We start from the raw sequence: 17,497 nt of genomic DNA on the forward strand, positions 1-17,497 counted from the left end.
CTATGAGCTCCAGTACCCAGTCCTGTAAAGCAGAGGTGCAGTCAGACACCTGCATACAAACACATTCTCACTTAATGCGGAGTCATCATATTCCTGTCCTCATCTCTGACATTTTCACAGACCACATCTCTGCCCGTTGTGAGGTGTACGCGCACCACCCCTACCACCACCACCACCACCACCACTTGGGTTTCTCAAGGACCATAGAATCTTCTCCACCTTGCGACTGACCTTCAAACTTGTCCTCAGTAGCGGTTGTTTCGACGAGGTTGTATCGCTTTGTTTCGGGGTTCTTTCCTCAGAAACAAAACCAGAGTCCACAGCTTCATTGTCAGGCTTCCATCTCAATCTACATGACAATGGAGCAAACTGTAAATGGCGCATGAGGTTGACATGCGCCCAAAGTCATGGGACAGTTTTGTGCTGACATGAGAACAACCTTTTTTTTTTTTTTTTCCTCCCAGTGACAATGCTAGGTGTTTTTTTTTTTTTTTTGCCGCCGCAGAGATAAAAGGGTGTGGAGATTGGGACGTGCCTGTCCTGCCAACCTCAAACGGTCGCGATGGGAAAGGTAAGCACAGGCCGTCAGCGCTGTCCCATGAACAGCCTTCAGGAGCTGGACGCGTCAGGAGCAGCAGGTCTACTAGGACCCTTTCGCCGCGTGTCCAGATTCCCGTGAATCGGAGCGTCCTTGGGGCACAGTGGATGACGCGTAACTACTGCTTTGACGGTAGGGTTTCTCATTTCTGACTCTTTGTTTAGATCATCTTCTACGAAGGCAGGAACTTCGAGGGACGTCATTATGAGTGCAACACCGACTGTCCCGACATGCACTCCCACTTCTCCCGCTGCAACTCCATCCGTGTGGACAGTGGCTGCTGGATGGCCTACGAAAAGCCCAACTATTCCGGCTACCAGTACATGTTGACCAAGGGGAAATACCCGGACCACCACCGCTGGTCCGGCTTCAACGACTGTATCCGCTCTTGTCGCATGATCCCCACTGTAAGAAAGTAGATGCACCCCCACCTCGACCGTCCCAAGAATTATTGGCTTTACAATCGATCAGGTTAAGAATTCTCTCTGACCCCACCCCCCCTCCCTTTTTTTTTTTTTAAATGTGCGCAGTACAACGGCAACTACAAGCTGAAGATCTTTGAGAGGTCAGATTTTGGGGGAAAGATGATGGAGCTGAGCGACGACTGCCCCAACCTGCAGGACCGCTACCACATGCGCGACATCTCCTCCTGCAACGTGTTGGAGGGCTACTGGATCCTTCACGAGCACCCCAACTACAGAGGGAGGCAGTACTTCCTGCGCCCCGGGGAGTACACCAAGCACAGTGATTGGGGCAGCATGAGTTCGGTTATTGGCTCCGTGCGTCGCATCACAGAGGTGAAGCAGTCTCATTAGGTCCCGCTCTCTGGCCGCAATAGCGTCAACATTGTGGCAAGCCGGTGGTGGAGGGTAGTCCATGTTTAAAAAGGTTAATCAAGACACAGAGTCGGTATCAGGGAATAAATCGCTAGACCTGTGGGGAATGGCTGAAAGCAGCAGCTTGGATTCTTTGTCAATATTAGCGGTAAATATGTAGTTACAGAAGGAGCAAAGTGGCTGGACATGATTGAGTCCAAACAACACCTGCCCTCTTACTGGATAATCAAGGTAACCAGCTTACATTAGTGGAACAGGCAAACATTTTAAAATATGTATTACTAACAGTCTGTGGCTTCCAATAAGCAATGATACGTGCAACTTCTCCATGAAAAAAACCTGCTTAAATGTTCATTGTAATCACATTTTTCTAACCTTGACATAAGCATCAAAATCCCTTTGTAATCTGTAAATGTAGCACAGTTGAGAAAAGAATACACACCTACAAATGAGTTCATGTTTGAAGTGTTAAACAATTAAATGTTGTCATTGTTCCAACACCACAGAACCCTGTTAGCTTGATTCGAGTGTGCGACAACCAGGATCAGAATATTTAATCAATTAGTAACCTCGGGAAATTGGCAGGTTTCGGGTCCCAATTACAACCAACAAAGAGTTAAGAACTGTACAGTATATTTATTCAAATAATCTGTGCAAAAGAAGAAGAAGGTGCCGGAAACCTGAGGCAACGGATCTAAACAAAGACGACATAAATACAAAAGGACAAAGGCAGACTTGAATTGAAAATAAGTCACAAAAAAACACTGGGCCCATGGGTTGTTTTGTTGCTGTAAGAAAATAAAAACAAAACACTTGGGATCCGGAGTCGCCAGTAGCTACTAGTTTGTGCTGTTGAAACCACTGACACTAACATAGGTGACTATCAGCCCAAAGGAATTAAAGCATCCTTGTTCCATCATATATTCAACTTTCTTCACACGCGGAATCCTGATCATTTCTGCCCAAAAGAAGGTTGAAGAATGGGAGTGAAAAAATTTTTTTTTAAATACCCGTGGCACCTGAAATCACAAAGGGACGCGGTCTCAGAGAAACGTGAGGAGAGAATCGAAAAAAGCAGCAAAGTTTATATGTAGATGCGTAGAGATAGCGCAGCAGAGTTCAGAGCTGAGGGGCCGCTGAATGAAATGCTCCTGGGTTGGGGACCTTAGCTCATGTTCCTGCGGGAGACGGGGAGGTTCTCGTGGAGGTACTTCATGCTGCCTTGCTCTGAGAAGTCAGCCGCCGTGTGCCCCTCCCCCCGCAGCACCCACTTGGTGGTCAGGAGCCCTTCCAGCCCCACGGGGCCCCTGGCGTGGATCCGCGCCGTGCTGATGCCGACCTCAGCCCCTGCAATGTAAAAAGGCAGACGCCGTCGTGAGCTCTTTCCCCATGCGTGTTTCGAGCAGGCGGCGTGCAGGGGTAACCGCGGATGCAGTTGCAGCTCACCTAGGCCAAAACGGTAGCCATCGGCAAAACGAGAGCTGGCGTTCCAGAACACGCAGGCGCTGTCCAGCTGTTGGAGGAACTGTTCGGCAGTCTCCTCTATTCAAATGGAACGATTGCCAAGTTAATACATTTCCAAAAAGATACAGACGCAGAGAAAAATGTGTTACATAAAAAGCCACTAGGATTTTTTCTATACATTTCATTTCTTTTAATGATCATTTCGCAAACCATTTTCGGTGACTATGACGTCGGTGTGGGAGCTGCCGTATTTGTGGATGTGGTCTATGGCTTCCTGGGTGCCGTCCACCACCTCGATGCAGCACTCCAAGTCCCCGTACTCCGTCCGCAGGGACTTGACTTCAGACGGACTGAAGGTGAGGTAGGACGCAAACTTAGGGCCGGCGTGGATCTTGACCTGCGGGAACAAAAGTGGCGCAACGATGTTTCGGGATCTCTTCCTCCAAAGTGTCTACGGCAAATACTTAGGATTACAGTGTTAAAATGACATTGTAAACACCACTTAACAGCTAAATTAACAAGCGCTTAATGAGCCTCATCATAAAAAAAAAAGAGTGCATTGTTGTTTTTGGAAAGTTCCTTACGTGTTCGGTTCTCAACATATCGATGATCTGGTCGAACATGGGCGTTCTCAGCAGATCTCTGTGAATAAGTAACGTCTCCAGGGCGTTGCAGGCAGCAGGGTAGTCACATTTGGAGTCTTTGACTGGAAGAAAAAATGCGTTCATTATATACAAGTGTGTTTATTAAGGATTGTTAAGACTCCTCAATAACATAATACACATAAAAAAAAAAATAATGACGACGATGACATTTTGATTCAAATATTTGTAGCAGCTGACACAAACAAGTGGCAACCGGCTTCAGAGGAGCGTGTTCTGTTTGAAGAGTTCACAAGTTCCACAAGTGATGAAAGGCACAGTTCTTTTGTTAGGGATGTTCTTACCGAGTCACTCGGTAAAAACAGTCGTTTCTTTGGTTCAGTTGGTTTAATGCAGGACGAGCGAGGAGGGACTTCCGGTGAAATCAGTCAACATAACATATTGCTATACGTAATATAAAAATTGCTCCAAAAGTGTCCAAGGAAGGACGACCGGTTAACCGTCAACGGTGTCATGGGCGCCCATGGGCTCACTGATGCACGTGGGGAGCCAAGTCTAGCCTGTCTGGTTGGATCCCCCAAAGAACTACTGTAGCACAAAGTGGTGAAAAGTGAATGTTGCTGTGATAGAAAGGTGTAGAACACACAGTGCATGGCAGCTTGCTGCGTATGGGAGCGCTCAGAGCGTCCATGCTGACCCTTGTCCACCCCTGAAAGCACCTACAATGGACACGTGAGTGTCACAACTGGACCATGGAGCCATGGAAGAAGGTGGAGGTTTGATGAATCACCTTTTCTTCTACATCATGTGGATGGGTGGGGTTAAGGTCCGATCTGATGGAGCATCTGTGGGATGTGCTGGAACAACAAGCCTGATCCATGGGGGCCCCACCTCCAACTTCCAGGACTTAAAGGATCTGCTGCTAACGTCTTGGTGCCAGATACCACAGGACACCTTCAGAGTCTGGTGGAGTCCATGCCTCCACAGGTCACAGCTGTTTTGGCGACAAGAGGGGGAGCTTCACAATATTAGTGGTGGTTTTAATGTTGTGGTTGATGTATATTTCTATTTGAATGTGAATATACAATCATCTAAAATTTAAGACGGTCACGTATGCAAGCAGGGAAGTTTGGGGACGGCGACTGAGCGGATGAAGGATTGTCGCTAATGAAATGCAAGACTACTCTAGCATAGTGGTTGACATCGCTGCTAACTTAACTTGAGCATCTCACCCCCCACCAAAAAGAAAAAAAAAACAACAGTGTAACAAGAATCATCACATACCAATATCAATGGCCTTGTCGATGCTGGCATCAGCATCAATATAGACATGACAGATGCCTTCGCTGTGGCCCAGTACTGGAATACCCTTAGCTGCCCTTTGGATTTCCCTGACCAGTTCGGATGAGCCTCTCGGGATGATGAGGTCAATCATCTTGTCCAGTCTGCACAGATCCTCAACTTCCTCGCGTGTGCCCACCTACAAAGCATGAAAACGTTAAGCACATCACAGAAAATACATGAAAATATTTATTCATATCAAATGCTTGCTGATTGTGTAAAAAGCACTAGTATTTATTTAAGAAACAGATCTCTTTACCAACGGTTCTCATTAGCTGTTAACAGTAGAAGTCTACCAGACACATTGCCGCAGGATACAGGCGTGGTGCGCTTCCTATTAAATCCATGTTAATTAACTGCTTGTGGCTCCACTGGCCAGGTTAGTCCAGGGTCCGCGCTGCATTTCTCTTATTTTTGCGTGAGGGGTCTATTTTATTTTATTTTTTTCCACCCGCGTGGTTACACAAGCCTTTTCCATAGACACTGGAGATAAAACTTCATAGAAATGATTTTGTAAAGAGCGCAATTTAAATGAGTTTTATACGACATTGTACCAGAGAACTAGAGCTGATGTTGGATTTGCTTACTGATCAAGACCCGTTTTAAAAACAGAGAACAAACACACTGTGTATGTGTCTGACTGTGTGCGTGTGTGTGTGTGTGTGTGTGTGTGTGTGTGTGTGTGTGTGTGTGTGTGTGTTCAAGTTCAAATTCGCTGTTATAATGTGCAAGAGTTAATCTGATTTGAGGCGAGGTGCCCAGGATAGTGTGGAAGGAGAGAAGAGAGGGAACTGAGGAGAGCGCTGGGTGCGAGTGGAAGGAGATTGAGTGACTGAAGAGAAGTCCATAATAAAAAGGGACATGACCATCCCCGGTTGTTATTTTCAGTGGAAGCCTCAACCCCGGGGTAGTTGTGGCCTCACAGCAGTCAATAAAAGCGGCTTCAGCTTTACACAAGGGTTGCATCTGTGTCTCCTTTGTTATTTCCGTCTGGTCGACCCCGCCACGCCTCACAGTATTATCAAACTGTGTGTTAAAAAAATATCTAAGTCGCTGTTGTTTCCAATATTCCTCCTCTATCTACTGCAACATCGATGCGTCTGGGAGGCTTCACCATGCAGCCAGCGAAATACCACACTGCCCATATGCTGTGCCAACGGGTCCGGTGGACTTATACCATCAGGTTAAGGTCCGTATGTATCTTATAGAATACATACAGACAGGCTGTACCTGACTCAGAATTTTGTCAGTCAAATCGGATTTGGCTGTTCGATGCAAATATTCAATTATTTGGGGGGCAGGGCACGGAGGGAGACCTGGCTAAATTATTAAAGACACAAGTATTGATAAGTTCTGTCGTTATCTATACTGTTAACGGTATTGGAGTAATCCAGAAAAAATATTTTCTATTTATTTAGGCTATATAATCCATTTCTAGCTGTTATCAGAAGAGCAATCGCTCCTCTGTCTCTCCCCGGCTCCATCACTGCAATAGAGATATGTGCGAGGGGGGCGGGGCCGGCTCCCTCTGCCTGACTTTCACACACGCACCAGGAAACAAGGGCGCGGATTGTGCCGCGACGGCCCGATTCGACCCGGCAACTTTCAGTGGGCAGCTTGGCGGTTTGATCATCGATATCTCATATCATTGATTCTACTGTAGTAAATCTGTTAAAGTTGAAATAAGTCATTTTCATTCATTCAATTGACCGTGATTTAGCAAATGTGGACGATCAATGCCAGTCAGTACACAGTTATTGTGATGGCGCTGAGATTTCAGTCTGTATCGGACTCACTGTTTAGGAGGAAATAAACCCTAAACCCCAGATCTGTGAATCTCCGCTGAATTCCCACCCCATTAACTACCCCACTTATATGCCCAAACAGACATGCCTAGACGTTCAGCTACCAAGCCACCGGCATTGCAATACTCCTCGGTACTTGTTGCGAATTGACCATTGTCACTGATTGTGGTATCAATAATAATAATAATGCCATCTACCAAGTGTTGTTTCTGCAGTTTGTTTGCTTGTTTTCAGAGTCTTACCAGTTGAATGGCGTCCGTCACCCCATGAATGGAGAGTGCTTCCTGTGTCAGCTGGTGTAGAATTCTGTTGGTATTAGAAGCCTCTTTACCCCCCTTCAGTAACAAGGCATTTCCACTGGCAATAGCTAGAGCAGACACCTGTTCAACAAAAAAAAAAGCAAGCAGCAAGATAAATGTTAGAACAAGTGTGAGTAGGGTCTATTGAATAAAAGAGGAGCCTGGAGGCACTGACCTGGGGTAGGCAGTCGGGACGAGACTCGAAGATGACCAGGAGGACACCGATAGGAACGGTTATCTGTTCCAGCTCCAGGTTGTTGGCCACCCTGGTCCTGCGCAGCACCCTGCCGACACTGTCCCTTGATGACACGGCAATCTGTCGCAGGCCAATAGCCAGGCTGTTCAGCTTAGACGTGGAGAGACTCAGGCGGTTGAGTAACGGCAGAGAAAGTCGACCTACGGACAAATGCAGCACCCCAGGATAGATTCACCAAGATCAAACACCACTTGCAATCTATGTACTGTACACAGTAGTAGTAGGGGGTGTAATGTTGGGCAAAACTCATGGTTAGGTTTGTTTTTGCTCTGATGAGGTGCTACTAATGACAGCGTATGGGGTGAATTAATCAATTCTGATGAGTTGCCTTTTTGCATTATTTTATAATGCAATGAGTTTATTACTTATTTATTTATTTGACATTTCAAGCACTTTTTTATTGTAAAATGAAAAATATTGAGCCTGTGTACCTGATACCGTGGCCAGCTCCATATCCCTCCTGTTGGCACTGAGAATCTCATCCTTTTTCTCTGTTAGCAGGTCAGCTAGACGGCAGATGATCTCCCCTCTCTGGAAATGTAGTCACACAGACAGGTGGGATGGCTGGCTTTTTACATATTTAATACAAATACCAATACATTGATATTGCTTGTCTAGCTTTTATATCTTGGCTCACATGACATTTACAAATTAACTTTATAGGTAAAGAAATTGTTTTAAAAAGGGTCCATAACATTCAGACCCTCAGGTCAAATTTCTACACCCCACCCTACAAATATTCCTTAAAGCTCCATCTATTCATTATATATAGAAAGAAGAAGAAGAAACAGTCTTTATTAGTCACGCAACACACCACACTACAACACATGCTTGCACACACACACACACATGCACATGCTTTTTTGATGGTGGCCGGTGAAATGGATTCTCTGCTTTTGACCCATCCTGGCTTGTCCTTCCTCCGGGGGCACAGCCAGGAGCAGTGGGCAGCATACATGGACGCGCCCGGGGACCAGGTGATAATTGTCCATCGCTGGTCAGACGATGATGGGTGCATGTTTTTGAGCGGGGTCCTTACTGACGTGAGGTGGAGGAAACCCCATGTGAGCACGGGGAGAACATGCAAACTCCACACAGAAAGGCTCCTATTTGGGAGATAACCCACCGGAGCACGGTGCCAACAGCGCCCCAGGTGGGAATCGAACCCAGGACCTTCTTGCTGTGAGGCAGCAGTGCATTATATATACACACTCCAGAAGTGTTTATCATCATGGTCATTGCTATCATTATTGTTTCTTCTCTGCCAATTTGGAAAGGCAATTTATCCTATATAAAGCCGGAATGTAAAACAAGACCAAACAAAATGTTCAAAAAAATCAAGTATTATTACGGTGGTATATGACAGTGTTAATGTTATGTCAAATAAAGGTTGTTACATCAGTCTCGAACCTGACATTACTGCTATTGACACAAATCTCCCGGTAATATATATTAATGGGAACAGAAGACTCACATTGCGTCTTCAGAAAATGATTCCTTCTGATGGTTAAACCCGGGTCAGAGAGGAGGTTAACTCACCTCCTCTGGAAGAAGAGAGGCCAGAGCCCTGCCTGCGTGCCGGGCCATCTCCGTCTGCTGTTCCACCGTTGGACCTGGTAGTGTCAGATAAAAAAAACAAAAAAAAAAACACAAGCAATGAGTCGGGTGTCCGCATCATGAGTAGCTACCACACCTCGTCTGTTTTCGGCAGCTACCTGCAGGTTTCACTTCAGAGAAGAAGGTGCCCACTTTCTTCCCTTCTACAATGTCCGTGATGACGTGGCCCGTGACTTTAGGGTGTGTGCCGTTAGCTATGACGACAGATGTCCCCCCCTGCAGTGCCCACAGCGCTGCTTTGACCTTTTTTAACACCAATAACAAAAAAAAGAGGGGAATCAGTTCATAAAAATAAAAAAAATAAAAAGACTAACACAAAAAGAAAACTTCCTGCACACTGACCTTGGCCTCCATTCCTCCAATGCCAACCCTGGACTTGGAGCCATAAGTGATAGATTGTTGGTCTCCAGGATAGAATATATCAATCAGCTTGGCGTCGTCTGTTCCTGGGGGGCTGTCATATAGTCCTATGGGACAAGGGTGAATATAGTTGTATCTTTGTCTTTGGTTCACTGCCCGGCAAATCGTACACTGTTCAGAAGTCATAAACATACAGTAGGAAATCCGCATTTATGTACCTTCAACATCAGACAGAGCGATCAGGAGGTCCGCTTTCATTTCAACAGCTAGTCGTGCTGCCAAGCTGTCATTATCCTTAATGCTTATTACCTGAAACATTAAGTTTGATTTAGCCAAATAATTATTAGCACACATACACAACAGCTGGAGAATGTCGCTTTTCCCAAGCAAGACAAACCCTTACAAGACAAATTGTACACAAGGAATCGTGTGTACAAGTTGCAATAGTCACCCAAGTACCTCTGGGCACTTGAATATGTCGGCAGCAAGGCTGCAGGAACAAAATTCAAATAGAATTCAAATATTTAGAATAGGTTCATCCAGTTTGTTGCACAGTGAACACACAGAGAAATATTCCCAGTCGTTTGTTTGTTCGTGTAGGGCTACACAGGCAATTGGGACATTAGCCAAGAAGTGGTATCGTCATCCAGTTCAATGAGGCCGCTGACTCCATGTGGTGATTTGAAGATTGGGCATTCATCAATGATGTGTTCAACAGTCTGTGGTTTTCCGCATTCACAGAGATTTGTGGCAGACACTCCAATCATATGCAGATAGGTTTGGGTCTTTGCTACTCCAGAGCTAAGTCTGTTGAGGTTGACCCAGGCATTCCGTGGTAGGTCACACCCAGGTGGATTGGTTGAAGGGGAGTTGATGAACTTCCTCAACGTGGAGGTTGACTCGGACCATTGCTTGTTCCAGCAGTCAAGGATCCATCCAGGGTGTGGAGGGCTTGTGGTAAGGAGTCTCCTAGCTTCGGTGGAGAAGTGTCTGCGTTTGAGTCTCTGGTGGCCATATTCAGCAGGCGGGGGGGATCAGGCTTGTTGGCTCATCTGCACTCTTGCAGGCCAGCTTCAAGGTCAGGAAGTTACAACGGAGCTCTGGAGGTGGAATGCCAGACAGTATGGGGAGAAACTCGACAGGGGTTGATGGCAGGGCACCACTAATTAGCCTCATGGCGGTGTTAAGCACAACATCAACACAGGCTGTATGGCTGCTGTGACTCCATGCAGGGGCGGCATACTCAGCCGTGGAGTATGCGAGGGCAAGGGTAGAGGTGCGCAGGGTGGTGAAGTTTGCACCCCATCCAGTGCCAGCCAGTCTCTTCAGGAGGTTTACACGGGCAGCGGTCTTGGCAGCAACTTGTTGGATGTGTGGCTTGAAGGTGAGGCTATGGTCAAGTGTGACACCGAGATATTTAGGGTTGGGGTCATGCCTGACGATGGTGCCGTCGCACATCGATTGGCAAGATGGAACACTGAGCAAACTGTCTTGGGCAGGCTTAGCTTGAGATGCCATTTGTGGAAGTACCTGCTAAGTAGCGAGAGATCTTTCTCAAGGGCATTCTCAACCACACTAAAGGCTTTGTCACCAAATCCAATGGCTGAGTCGTCGGCGTAGGTGTATAGCGAGCTCTCTCCAACAGGCATGTCAGCGGTGTAGATGTTAAAAAGTGTAGGGGCAAGAACAGAGCCCCTACACATGGGGTCAAGACTGGTACCTGCACGTGGTGGCCCTGCTACGGATTCCAACGACCCTGACGATCCCGATCTGAAGATACCGAAGAATCCAAGAAAACCAGTCATACGAGTACTACACAGATATTCCCGGTAAAGGTGTGCGAAAATCTCGTCGGCAAAGACGCTTAAGCATAGTCAGAACATGGCCACGTCTCCCTCTCCTCTGGCGTTCACTGTGTGTACAAGGGCCTTTGACCAGAATGTCAAGTAATTCCACAGCTGTGGAGATGAAAGTGGGAAATAAAGCTGACCATCACCGACAGAATGTCCTCTAGTGCAGAGGCTCCGCACCACAAACTTGCGGACCGTGCCTGGCTGCGGGGCATTTGCCACTGGGCCGTGAGAATACAGGCGGCAATTTTTTCAGGAGATCTGCCTGCAGCAGCGCAGCAGCAGGAAATGGAGTAAATGAAATACATCTAGAGTTTTTAACTGCTTTGTTTGGAGAAAAGATCTCGCTGATCTGAGCTATGGAACCATGTGTATAAAAAAAAAAATAATAATAATAATAATAATAATAATAATAATCATCTCCTTACTAGTTTCATGTTATAGTTATGGCGTCTTTTAAAAGTAAAACATTTGGGTCCTCAAGATTGTGTATCTTCTTCTCCCTCCCATAGTTGAAATATGGTGTCGTACCATAGGTATCAAATACATACTTTTCCTAATACTGTTTAGAAGTTGGACATTTCTGTCCTGTGACAACACTACGTAGTACCTACATTTACTCCCTGCAGATCACTGTTGGGGACAGGGGGAGGCACCACAGCATCGTTGGTGTTAATTATCGGTACGATGTTCATCCGCAGCAGCTCGTGCAGTGTGCTATTCAGGTTGCGTCGCTTCTGCTCGTCGTGAAAATCTAAGTTGGTGACCAGGATCTATGGTTTTGACACGGACAGAGATTAGGGTCAAACAGACCGGCAGGGCAATCATTCCCCATTGTGGCCACCACTTTATCTCATCTTTAAATACATACCTGTGCAGTGCAGGTGCTGTACTGGGTAAACATGGCTTCATAGAGTGCCATCAGCCCACTCTGTCCGGCAGCTGCACATGCTCTTGCTTCCAAGACTGGAAGTGACTAAAACACAAGAATTCAGATTTATATTTCTATTAAAAAAAAAATAGAAATAAAATTTTAAAAAGGCAAATCAGTCAAATACCCGTGTTTAAAACAAATCAGCGCAACCAAAGAATAAAAATAAAAAATTCTAATCAAATTATCCTCGAATGGCTTCTTGGAATTTCTTAAAGCACTTGTAGAAATCCAAAACGCCATGGATTTCTTGCAGTGTTTTGCTTGCATGCAATTCCTGAATTTCTCTCTTCAAAAATAAACCAACAGACAATTGAGAGCCCGTCTGAAAAGGGGTTTTGCTGAGGCAAAAGGTCTAATGTGCCGTGTCTCTCTTCACCATCTCTTTGAGCTGGTTCTGTCCAGAATGCAGGGCCTGTCTAACGCTCTGAGAGAGTAAGATCTCGTGTCTCAGTCTCTGCTTTCCAAATGCCACTGCTCCACTGGTAACAATCATCATCTCTCTGCCCTGGTTCTGCAGCACGGCAACCTAATTGGGAACACAAGGACAACAACGACATTTGATGAAAGTTCATCTCTCCAAAAAAAAAAAATCACTCCACAAACGTGAGCAACAAAGATATTGTGAACAAAGCTCCTTGAGTATCTTCATCCATTAGCATCACCTGTTCCACTATTGAAGCCAGACGCCCGAGAGCCAGACCCCCCTCATCACCTCGTGTCACGACTGCGCTCCCAAGCTTGACTACAATGCGTCGAGCCTGCTTTAACTCACTCCGGTGGGCCAAGGATTTTCCATGGGAACGGGTGAGAGGGACTGCATTTGATGAAAACGGCACGTTACCAGAGAGCACCATTAACAGAAACAGACAAATTGGAAAAAAGTCCCAACATCTTAAGACAATCAGAAGAAGAGACAGTTGTCTGTGAATGCAAAATCCCTTCCTTGCCTGCTTGCTTACACTTAGTCTGTGAAAATGCTCTCATAAAAAGGGGGCAGACGTTTGCTCGCCAACTCCTGGATTGCAGGCGGGAACACGAGGCCAGCCGGGGAAACATTGCAGCGGGACCTGAGGACTAAGTTAAACACACAGACCTTTCAGATGAATCAAACCGCTCAATGACGCTTCCCACGACTACGGTTTGGGAGTGTGCCGGGAGAGATAACAATCATATATATATATATATATATAAAATGAAATAACATGTCATGGCTTACTGTTGACAGCTGACTTCCACTGGTATTTCTAACATATTGTATGAAATGATATGTACATTTGCAACCCATATACAGAGCTAACATCATAAAGGGAGAGTTTTAAAAACCTCTTGATTTTACTCGTGTAGTATTGACTGTGATTCCAATGGTACAAGCACAACAACAAAACAATAAATGAACAAAACATGAAAAATAAGAACATCCAGAGAGTTTTGAGTTTTAAAAACATCTTGGTTTTACTCGTGTAGAATTCATTACTGTGACCCCAATGGTACAAGCACAACAAATAAGCAAATAAACAAATTTAAAAAACATTAAAAGTGAGAACCATCCAGAGAGAGAGAGAGAAGAGGGCGCTCCACTGCCGGTCGGGTTGTCATTACGAGCTAACATTAGCATGAATTACGCATCGGTCCGCCACCGTAGACGACCTCACCGCCGAGGCTTTCAAACACTTTTCAGGGAGATGAAAAAGGGGCAAACTCGCCGGGTGCGTGCGCCCTCTTACCGGGCGACAGCGACAACGGAAACTTCTCAGCGCTCACCGCGTCCGAGCACCGCACGCCGGAGACACGTCGTGGGACTGGGCACCGCCGCCGCCTGCCACATCCACGGCGCCGACGTGGTGCTTCAGTTCGGCATTCACCAACGGCGTCTGCGCTACGCAAACAGCGTTTTGCGTAGCGCAGGCGGCAGCGTAGACGACTTACGTACGGAGAGCCACTTAGTCCAAACAGTACGAAGTCGATACTCTAAATGCGCTGAGTAAAGCGTGTTAACTAATGGTAGATCTATTGATTTGGGCACCGAATGAAGCTCCTCAAGTTAAATCTATACACACTCGAGTGTTATTCTATCTTATTCTGCCTGACATAATCAATAAGAACATGAAGACCGAACACAGTATCTGATTCGCTATAGAAGGATAACAGTTACAGGGGTCCAAAACAGTCCCTAAAAGTATTGATTAACTGTGTGTGAAAGTAAGAAATGGTGAAATATGAAAAATAAACAGAGTACACAAAATGCAATTGTATGCACAGGATAAATAATGTCTATGTGTACACAGGATAAACGTTATAATAAAACAACAATTTGCCTTTATATAAAATATTTATATAGAATATAGAATATTTATAGAAAATATTTTATAATAATAATAATAATAATAATAATAATAATAATAATAAATATATGTCTGAGACATCCCGGTTCTAAGACCTCGACCATGTCCATGGCTTCAGCGATTGTCGTGTACCAGACACTTTTAGCCCGAAAAATGCCAAGGAGAATACTAACAATAATAAAAATCCCAGCAATAACAATAGGGGACTGGACCCCAATAATAATAGCAGTAATTAAATAATAGCAATTATTTTAATAATAGACATTTGAAAAAATAAAAGTAAAACATAATAAAAAGAGGAAAAAACAACAACAAATCACATAGACTAATTGACTGTGTAGCAAGGATCTTCTTCCTCCTCCTCCTCCTCCTCCTCCTCCTCCTCCTCCTGCCGTATTGCTGCGCCGTACTGTTGTATACTGTGCTGTATTATCCCAAACACTACCTCACTCTATTCACATTCACATGCCACTTTAATTCACATGCCACTTTAAATGCACATATCTGTATATACATAGGCATATTCCTTCTATCTATTCCATTTTATTTCAATTCATTTTTATTATATTTTATTCTATATATTTTTTATCTTATTCTATACGTATTCCAATTACTGTATTACGTTTTAGGAGTCAGTTAGTCGGTCTATTAGAAAGGAATTTTCAACTTTTTATTTTATTTTCTATTTTTCCCCAGGACATATTGTGTGCTATCACCGGGTGCGTTGCATTACATTTCACTGCATATATGTATGAAAGTATGTATATGTATGAAAGTATGTATATGTATGAAAGTATGTATATGTATGAAAGTATGTATATGTATGAAAGTATGTATATGTATGAAAGTATGTATATGTATGAAAGTATGTATATGTATGTGACAAATAAAAAAAAATCTTGAATCTCCTCGCCGGGCTGCTCCCGTTGGGGGAGGCCGCAGCGGATCATCTGCCTCCATCTCCTTCTGTTCCGCGCGTCCTCCTCCCTGACGCAGTGCGCTTCAAGTGACACCTGATGGCGACGTCGAGCTGTGCGCTCTAGTAGAATCACGGCGCTGACGCTGTTGGTCGACGGCCACGGGCTTCTTGGTGTGACGTCACCTTCAATCCACCAACGTTTCCACGTCCTCCTGCTTTTTCCTTTTGAGTTTGGATTATTATTGTTAAACAGATTGGACATTATTTATGTCCAATCTGTTTATTTACGTGAAATGCAGCCTCTTTGATACGCAGCTTGGCTTCAAATGTACTACCTTACTACCTACCTGTGGGGATGGCAGCTCAGGAGGTAGAGCTGGTGGTCTAGTGATGTAAAGGTTGCTGGTTGGATCCCAGGCTCCTCCTGCTAGCATGCTGTAGTGTCCTTGAGCAAGACACTTAACCCCTCATTGCTCCTGATGGCTGCGTCCGTCGGTGTTTGAACAATTGTAAGTCGCTTTGGATAAAAGCGTCTGATCAATGAAATGTAAGTTGTCTGACTTTGACATAAATTCATTATTTTTAATAAGAAGAAGAAGAAGAAGAAGAAGAAAATATAAATAAACAAATAAATAACAATAATAATAAATAATAACGATAATAATAATAATGATAATAATCATCATCATCATCATCATCATAATAATAATAGTGTTTATTTATGAATTTGTTTGTTTGTTTGTTTGTTTGTTTGTTTGTTTGTTTGTTTGTTCCTGAGCTGGATGAGTTTACTTCTAATGTGCGTCGAGGGAAGAAACTCAACAGTTGTTTGCATTTACAACCAAAACAACAGTGAAACAAAAAAAGAATGAGCTGCTGTGGTTAAAGAGGGGGAAGCGGAAAATACCCTGACAACCAGTGGTATATAGTACCCACCTACCTACTACTTACTACCTACCAATCTACTTCCTACTACTTACTACCTACCAACCTACTACCTACTACTTACTACCTACCAACCTACTACCTACCTACTTACTACCTACCTGCCTACTTACTACCTACCTACCTTCTACCTACTACTTACTACCTACCAATCTACTTCCTACTACTTACTACCTACCAACCTACTACCTACTACTTACTACCTACCAACCTACTACCTACCTACTTACTACCTACCTGCCTACTTACTACCTACCTACCTTCTACCTACCTACTTACTACCTACTTACTACCTACCTGCCTACCTACCACCTACCTACTACCTACTTACTACCTACCTACTTACTACCTACTTACTTACCTACCTACCTACCTACTTACTACCTACTTACTACCTACTTAACTACCTACCTACTATCTACTTACTTACCTACCTACCTACGACCTACCTACTTATTTACCTACCTACCTACCTACCTACCTACTTACTACCTACTTACTACCTACTTAACTACCTACCTACTATCTACTTACTTACCTACCTACGACCTACCTACTTATTTACCTACCTACCTACTATCTACCTACCTACATACTACCTACCTACCTATCTACCTACCTACATACTACCTACCTACCTATCTACCTACCTACATACTACCTACCTACCTATCTACCTACCTACTTACTTATGTACCTACTTACTATCTACTTACTACCTACCTACCTACTTACCACCTACCTACCTACCTACTACTTACTGCCTGCCTACCACCTACCTACTTATTACCTACCTACTTACCTACCTACTTACTACTTACCTACCTACTCTCTACCTACCTTAATACTTACTACCTACTTACTTACCTACCTACCTACCTACTCTCTACCTACCTACCTACTTACTACCTACCTACCTACCTACCTACTTACCACCTACTTACAACCTACCTACCTACTTACTACCTACCTACCACCTACCTACCTACTGACTACATACTTACTTAACTATCTACCTAGGTACCTACCTACCTACCTACCTACTTGCTACCTACCTACTTGCTACCTACCTACCCAACTATGTATCCACCTTCTCCCCACTTACCCATCTATGTATTATTACATGTTTCATGACATGTATTATTACATGTTTTATTACATGTATTATTACATGTATTATTACATGTTTCATTACATGTATTATTACATGTTTTATTACATGTATTATTACATGTATTATTACATGTTTTATTACATGTATTATTACATGTATTATTACATGTTTTATTACATGTATTATTACATGTATTATTACATGTTTTATTACAT

At 44.2% G+C, this 17,497-nt stretch overlaps 2 protein-coding genes across 3 annotated transcripts; one reads left to right on the forward strand and one right to left on the reverse strand.

The window, feature by feature from the left end:
- Window positions 1–540: 540 nt before the first annotated feature.
- LOC307242135 (gamma-crystallin S-1-like) lies at window positions 541–1,413 on the forward strand (the record flags this gene model as incomplete). The annotated part of the gene is made up of 3 exons (XM_080016470.1): window positions 541–571; window positions 763–1,005; window positions 1,129–1,413. The coding sequence occupies exons 1-3, from the start codon at window positions 563–565 to the stop codon at window positions 1,411–1,413; spliced, it is 537 nt and encodes a 178-aa protein (XP_079872596.1). The 5' UTR covers window positions 541–562.
- Window positions 1,414–2,055: 642 nt separating this feature from the next.
- On the reverse strand, window positions 2,056–13,816 carry LOC307242379 (delta-1-pyrroline-5-carboxylate synthase-like). Of its 2 annotated transcripts, none has more exons than XM_080016829.1 (18): window positions 13,687–13,816; window positions 12,922–13,036; window positions 12,625–12,776; window positions 12,339–12,488; window positions 11,900–12,004; window positions 11,643–11,801; window positions 9,397–9,487; window positions 9,161–9,285; window positions 8,917–9,061; window positions 8,741–8,814; window positions 7,633–7,732; window positions 7,121–7,341; window positions 6,889–7,026; window positions 4,785–4,980; window positions 3,483–3,604; window positions 3,109–3,295; window positions 2,881–2,976; window positions 2,056–2,781 (listed from the first exon to the last, which is right to left on the reverse strand). In XM_080016829.1, exons 2-18 carry the CDS (start codon window positions 13,016–13,018, stop codon window positions 2,600–2,602), a joined length of 2,340 nt encoding a protein of 779 aa, XP_079872955.1. In that variant the 5' UTR covers window positions 13,019–13,036; window positions 13,687–13,816; the 3' UTR covers window positions 2,056–2,599. The 2 variants fall into 2 exon arrangements, with proteins under 2 accessions (XP_079872955.1, XP_079872956.1); XM_080016830.1 differs by having other exon boundaries at window positions 13,724–13,804.
- Between the last annotated feature and the right edge of the window lie 3,681 nt (window positions 13,817–17,497).

Source organism: Zeus faber (genome assembly GCF_960531495.2).
Source record: "Zeus faber genome assembly, chromosome: 16".
NCBI classification, from domain to species: Eukaryota; Metazoa; Chordata; class Actinopteri; order Zeiformes; family Zeidae; genus Zeus; species Zeus faber.

Bases quoted from the DNA above. Each gene is read 5' to 3' on its own strand.
- LOC307242379 (XM_080016829.1), bottom strand. From the start codon at position 13,018: ATGTTTCCCCGGCTGGCCTCGTGTTCCCGCCTGCAATCCAGGAGTTGG. The intron at 7,342-7,632 runs GTACACAGGCTC...ATTTGTCCGTAG, and splicing joins GGAGCTGGCCACGGTATCAG to GTCGACTTTCTCTGCCGTTA. The intron at 3,296-3,482 runs GTAAGGAACTTT...TTGTTCCCGCAG, and splicing joins ATATGTTGAGAACCGAACAC to GTCAAGATCCACGCCGGCCC.